This window comes from Balaenoptera musculus, chromosome 15, assembly GCF_009873245.2.
Source record: "Balaenoptera musculus isolate JJ_BM4_2016_0621 chromosome 15, mBalMus1.pri.v3, whole genome shotgun sequence".
Lineage (NCBI taxonomy): Eukaryota > Metazoa > Chordata > Mammalia > Artiodactyla > Balaenopteridae > Balaenoptera > Balaenoptera musculus.
Window position 1 is genome coordinate 18,211,510 of NC_045799.1, and position 7,141 is coordinate 18,218,650.

Here is a 7,141-nt window from a genome sequence, read left to right on the forward strand (position 1 = left end):
TCTGGACCCAGGCAATCAGGCTCTGGCACACACCCTCCCAAGCTCAGGTAATACTATCTTCGCCATAGAGAGCATGGCTTGAACACCCACGCCCCTAGTCTGTCCTGCGCCCATCCACAGTCTCAGCGGCTGCTCAAGAATGGAAGAAGCTTTAGATGTGGGGAGGGGAGGTGGAAGCTTAGGGGTGGGACACAGCTTGATTAGAGAAGCTGTTGGTTGTTGGAGGGTGGGGTGGAGACAGGAGCTCAGACCAAGGCAGCTAAGCTTGGACAGAGGTAGCAAGGAGAAGGAGTAGAAAAGGAATTCAGGCTTCTCAGGGATTCAGGAAGGGATGATGAGGGCAAGAGAAAGGCCGGGTGGGGTCCAGTGCCTAGAAAGAGACTGAAGGGAGACTTGATTTTGAGACTTTACACAAAACTCGTCTCTGAAAGGGAACCCTCTTGCACTGTTGGTGGGAATGTAAATTGATACAGCCACTATGGAGAACAATATGGAGGTTCCTTAAAAAACTAAAAATAGAATTACCATATGACCCAGCAATCCCACTACTGGGCATATACTCAGAGAAAACCATAATTCAAAAAGACACATGCACCCCAATGTTCATTGCAGCACTATTTACAATAGCCAGGTCATGGAAGCAACCTAAATGCCCATCAACAGACGAATGGATAAAGAAGTTGTGGTACATATATATAATGGAATATTACTCAGCCATAAAAAGGAACGAAATTGAGTCATTTGTTGAGACGTGGATGGATCTAGAGACTGTCACACAGAGTGAAGTAAGTCAGAAAGAGAAAAACAAGTATCGTATATTAACGCGTGTATGTGGAACCTAGAAAAATGGTACAGATGAACCGGTTTGCAGGGCAGAAGTTGAGACACAGATGTAGAGAACAGACATATGGACACCAAGGGGGGAAAACTGCAGTGGGGTGGGGATGGTGGTGTGCTGAATTGGGCGATTGGGATTGACATGTATACACTGATGTGTATAAAATTGATGACTAATAAGAACCTGCAGTATAAAAAAACAAACAAACAAAACAACTAATACTAAACTTTCATTGGGTTATTTGTATGGAAATATGTTAATATAAATGTTTCAGACATTACATGAAATTTCTAAAAAAAAAAAAAAAACAAAAAAAACCTCATCTCTGCATCTCTTGTCTCCCTAAATTGGTCAGACCTGGGGCTCCTTGTCAAAGCCATACTAAGAGTGAGGGCAGAAGGGCAGGATTGGAGCTGGGGGAGAGCAGATGCTCTAGGATCGTATCTCAGGCAGCCCAGGATTTGAGTGGTGATAAAGAGACGGGGGACAAGGATTCCCCTGAGGCACATTGCCAGTTTCTATTCAACTTGTCACTCACTTCAGTCACTCCTCTTATTTTCTGTTATGATAAACAACAATAACAGCTTACTCAGGGAGCATTTTCTAAAAGACAAGCATTTTCAGACACAGAGATTACATTTGACACTCACAACCATCTCACATGGGAAACAGCACATTTTAAAAATAAGGATACCGGGGCTCAGAGAGGTCAAGTGTCATGTCCAGGATCACAGCTAATTAGAGGAAGTGGAATCAGCACCATCACCTCTTAGCCCTGCACCATCCTCACATCTTTCCTTGTAAGGACGGAGAGCATGGAATGAAGTCAAGTTTGATCTCTTGAGAGAAGGTGGTACTTTGTATCAATCATTCACACTTCAGTATGATGTATTTCCAGTCTGGTCCTGAGAGTAAAACAACAATAGGACACACTCACTGAAAAGTTGCAACAAAGGCTCCACCAAGGGGTGGAAGGGAAGGAGTGCAGTGAATATCAAAAAACAATGTCATCCAGTCTCAATTTCTCCCTCCTGGGAGGCTCAACTGTTGGAACCAAGCTTACAGAAGTTCAGGACAAGGCAGAAGGTGTCTGATGAAGACAGTCAAGTAATAATAATTATTGAGATCCTCCGGGTGCAGAGTCCTGTGCTGAGCACCTGGGAGGCTGTAGTAAAGAAGGCAAGGGTGCTTACATTCCAGGATGGGGAGACGCAATAAATAAGTACATGAATAAGAATGTGATGGGACTTCCCTGGCGGTCCAGTGGTTAAGACTCCGCGCTTCCAATGCAGGGGGCGCAGGTTCGATTCCTGGTCAGGGAACTAAGATCCCACATGCCCTGCAAAGAACGTGAAGTAGGGCAGGTGCTGTAAAGATGGCACGTCATGATGAGATGAAGAGTTTTGAGAGTGGCAGGGTGGGGTTACTACTTTGGATTTGGGAATCAGGGAAGGCCTCTCCAAGAAGGTGACACTGGGGTAAAACTTGAACAAAGAAAAGGTACGAGGCTGGCCAAGATCTTCTTGATTGGAAGAACAAGAACAAGAACAAGAACCCAATCAATGCAAAAAAGTTTAAATGACAGCAGCAATAATAATAGTGGAATGGTAGCCAGCGTTGCTAACCCTTATGTAGCACTTATTATGTGATAGGCACTGCTCTAAGTAATTTCCATATGTTACATCATGTCATACTCACCACAATGCTGTGAGGTAGGTATTATCACAATCCTCATTTGACAGTGAGAAAAAATGAGGCAAAGAGAGGTTAAGTAACTTAACCAAGAAGAGATAAGAACCAGAAGAAGAGAAAGTTGCTGGTTGGCCTGTGGTCAGGTCCCTATGGTCCCAGCACTGAGTCTGAAGAGGCAAGATGGTCAAAGAACCCAGGGGTATTTGGCGGCCTTTTCCAGACTATGTGCGGTACCCCAACTTCTAACACCAAGCTCAATGCCAAGAGTCTAACGGAGCTGCAGCACTAAAGTGATCATGTCATCAGATGAGCGAGTGCAGCACCCAGCCCCCTCCCCTCCCAGATTCCCCCACTCGGGAAGCGTTTGCAGCAGAGGGCTGGGTGGGAGGCCAGCTGCACACCGCCCACTGCTCCTCTCGTTTCCACTATAAATAACACAGTTAAGAAAAAGAAACCCACACGCAGGGGCACTTTCATCGTTACACCCACTTTCTGGTCTGCTCACTCCATACAAGTGATGTGACGATCTGAATTCAAAGTCAGGCGTGGTGAACTGCAGTGTGTCAGGAAACCAAATAGTTGGTGTCAAGAGATCCAGGTGGAAAGGAAGGGGTGTTGGCTCTCTTAAAGACTTCCTGCTCCTCTTGCTGCAAGACCTGACCTCAGCTAAAGATGTCATTAGCCAAGTCAGAGCCCCCCTCCCCTGCTCCCCAGACCCCTCTGTCTCCCTTTGTTGTTGTTCTGATAATTAATAGAGAACATGTCACATTACAGCATTGTAGGAGTTGGATAGATAGTGGGGGAGGAAAAGGAAGAGAGGGGAGGGGAGGATACATCTGAGATGAAGGGAAAGAAAAAGGATGTAACCAAGCTTGCTCCCAAAGAACTCATAGTGATGGTGCAAATGGGCACATAAACATGTGATGACAACTCAGTTTGGCACACGGTTTAGAATAGATCTGACCAAGATGTGGTGGCAGCCCTGAGCCAGCAACAACGTCTGCAAAAATGTCCTTTAATCTGAGTCTTGGAAGGTGAGTAGGAGTTTTCCAGGTAGAAACAGGCAGGAAAGGGCACTGCAGGCAGAGGAAAGAAATATGCACAAGCAAGACACAGAAAAGAGCCCATCGTCCACAGGGAGATAAGACTGGGATGCCCATCAAGGCTGTAGATATCACCATGCTGTATTCTTCCTCCAAAGTTGACATCTTAGAGCAACTGGTGGTATCCCACACCCATCCAGACACTAGGACTAGCCATTTCTGCCGTAGGACATTTTTTAGCTTTGTTGCTGACTCTGGTCCCCAATGCCACCACTGGCACTGAGGGTCATCCATCCATGGCCTCTTTGGTAGGTCTCTCTTATGACAACAGCCTGGTCTCCCTGCTTCCTGATTCTCCTCACCCCCAACTTGTCCACTCTCAATGACCCTCTGTTTCTGAGCCAATTTTGGAGAAGTTTTGGAGTCTACCTAGATAATGGTGATAATCCATCCAAGGAGGAGGATGTCACTTGCTTCAGCTAGAGCCCAGATTGCCCAGCAAAAGACGAGTTAGAAAGCAAGCTGACTTAGAAAGACCAGAGAACCAGGGAGCAGGACCATAGCGAGGCTAATGATAGAGGCAGGGTTCATTCATCCAACAATACGGTAGACTTCTGACTCTGAGCCTCACCTCTCTGGATGCGGGGCATAAGACAGCACAAAAAGAAGACACAATGCCCATTGTCCCTCATGGAGCTTGGAGGAGACAGCCATTAATCCAATAACTACACAAATAAAGGCAAAATTACAAACCATGATAAACAGTGTGAAGAATATTTAAAAGGAGCTCTGTGTGCTTACAATGGTGGTGAAGGCAGTCAAGGAAGACTTCCAAGGATAGGACATTTGAGCCAAGATTTGAAGGGTGGGTTAACTAGGTAAAAGATGGAGAGAAGGAGTAGTTCTACTTACAAGCTAAGAAAGTTAGCCTAGGAGTAATATTATCTGGATTTGAATCATATCCCCACCGATGGTTAACTTGAGGCAAATTATTTCACCCTTGCATGTCTTGGTTGCCTTGACTGCAAAATGGAGATAGCAATTACCTTAGAGATTTGTTATAAAGATTCAATAAGACAAAGCATTTACAGTAGATAGTACAGTACAGAGTAAGGACTTCATAAACAGTGGGAGTACCAGTAATAGTTACTGTGGTTGTAGTGGTGATGATTAAAATGATGCTGTTAGGATGATGGTAGTGGTGATGGTAGTGGTGATTATGGTGATGATCATGATATTGTTGATGGTCATTATGAGAATGATGATGGTGATAATGATGTTAATGGCGTTGACAAGGATGATGATGACTTCTGCACTCACAGCAACAGGAACAACATATGTAAATACCCTCAGGTTGAAGGAGGCATGGGGATAGGAGGTGCTAAAGAGAGGAGACAGGCATGTCTCTTAAGGCAGACAGAGTCAGATTCTGCAAATGCCCAGTTATAGACTCCAGACCCCAAGCTTCCTCAAAACGTAATCAAAGTGCTCTAAAAGTGCTATTACAGCAATGACTCAGATTCAGTTAAAATTTCTTGAGCTCCCTGCCTTGAGAGGTCCTGCCTTGGGAATTCCCTGGCGATCCAGAGGTTAGTACTCTGTGCTTCCATTGCAGGGGGCCCAGGTTCGATCCCTGGTCAGGGAATTAAGATACAGCATGCCGCGTGGCGTGGCCAAAAAAAAAAAAAAAAAAAAGTCCTGCCATTATACCAACAGTACCAGCAGGGAAGCCAGTGTTAAGTGAGTACCTACTATGTGCTGGGCAATTACTCATGTGTTACTCTGTTTGATCCTCATGACATTTACTAGGTGGCTGGCACCATGCTGAGCACAGATAATATGTTGAGAAGTAGGATACAGATAATTATGCTCATTTTACACAGAAGAAAATAAACAAAGCGTAGAAAGTTTAATTAATTATCCAGGTTACACAGCTAATAAATCATAAAGACAGGGTTTCAACCCAGGCTCAAATGTCTCCTAGTTTAAGCCCTTTCTTCTCTGTACCACAATGACTTCTGGTGTTTAGTCAGAGGATGTGCAGACTTATAGAGTCAGAGCTGCAGGACCCAGGTCCCAGTCAGCAAAGGAGCTCTCTCCTGCTCCATCCCTAGTGGGGGCAGCTCCCCCGATGTCAGCAGAGTTCACAGAAAGCCCTCATCAAGTCCCATGATCCACAATTTGTAAGTCACTATTCATAAGAGATGACAAGAGGGGAAAAGGATGCATGTGTTCACTGAGCCCCTACAAGATGGTAGGTGCTTTATAGACATTATCTCTTGGAGGCCAATCCCATTCCTTACTCAGATATTACTGCCTCCTACTTATAAGATAAAGGAACTAAGACTCAGAGTGGTTGCAAAACTTGTCCAAGGTCACACAATGGAGGGTGTCATATTTAAATCCAGGACTGACTGACTCCAAGGCCCAGTCTCTTTAGCCACTTTCTTTTTTTTTTTCCCTTTCAATTCATTTAATTTCAACAATCTGTCAAAGAAAAAAAAGAGCCAATAAACAAATATTGAATTACATTTTGTTGGGTTTTTCAAACCCTCAAACTCCTGACTTATAAAAACAGCTTGTGTGTCTTCCACCCTGACCACCCTGCTACTTTTCCATATACCACAGGCCAGCCACAGATACAAAGCCAGGGCGGCCGGGGGGAAGCTGACGTGCTCTACTTGGAGCCAGAAGACAGGAGGGCGATGAGGCCCGAGGAAGCACTTACAGACAAAATGTAGTTCACTGTGGGGTTGAAGTTCTTCAGTATAAAGAAGGAAGCGACAATGACCAAGACCAGAAATAGGGTGTTATTATTATAGAAGATGGAAAATGTTGTAGCTTCATAATCAGCAACTTCATTCTTCTTCCACAAGATTCTTTCATCTTTTTCCTTCCGAGACATCTTTCTATCACCAGCTTCAGAAAGTTTTCGAGTCACTTCTTCGGAAACAGCATCCTCCCTCTTCTGTGCTACTTTGTGCTTGAGAACAAATTTCACATTTTTGTATGCAAAGGCTACCAAATAAGTGCTTACTGGGGTCATCACACTATACAGAACAGCAGACTGAATAAGATTCATATGCCATATTCGCCAGTATAGCCAGACGGGGATGGCGGGCACGATGAAGGCGTTCACGAAGAAGAGCACCAAGGACTTGGCCAAGAGGCTGTGGCTGAAATCCTGCAGGAGCAGGTCCTCCTTGGACTGCTGCTTGGAGCCGCCTTTGGGAGCCATGGTGAAACCACAGCCGCGAGACGGGAGGGCCAAGTCAGGCGCCGAGCTGGGCAGAGGCCTCTGGCACCACCCCTGCGGCCACCGTATCTGCTAACGACCCCTCTTTAGCCACTTTCTCCCAATTGTTCTTTTGTGATGCAACACACGCACACACACACAACCAAACACAGCCATGGACACAAACAGATTTTACGCCAACTCTGAATGCATCAAAATGTGTATAAATTCATAATGCTTTTTAAACATGCCCTACCTCTGAGACCAGAGGAGGAAGAATGAAGGAGATTGCTGCCTGCTTTCCTTATGTGTTTAGGCTGCAGCAGAGCTTTT

At 45.2% G+C, this 7,141-nt stretch overlaps 1 protein-coding gene across 1 annotated transcript; it reads right to left on the bottom strand.

The window, feature by feature from the left end:
- Positions 1-6,237: 6,237 nt before the first annotated feature.
- LOC118881315 (translocon-associated protein subunit gamma-like) lies at positions 6,238-6,811 on the bottom strand. Its single transcript, XM_036826109.1, has one exon. The coding sequence runs from the start codon at positions 6,809-6,811 to the stop codon at positions 6,251-6,253; it is 561 nt and encodes a 186-aa protein (XP_036682004.1). The 3' UTR covers positions 6,238-6,250.
- Positions 6,812-7,141: the final 330 nt, after the last annotated feature.

Coding starts and splice junctions, on each gene's coding strand:
- LOC118881315 (XM_036826109.1), bottom strand. CDS start 6,811: ATGGCTCCCAAAGGCGGCTCCAAGCAGCAGTCCAAGGAGGACCTGCTC.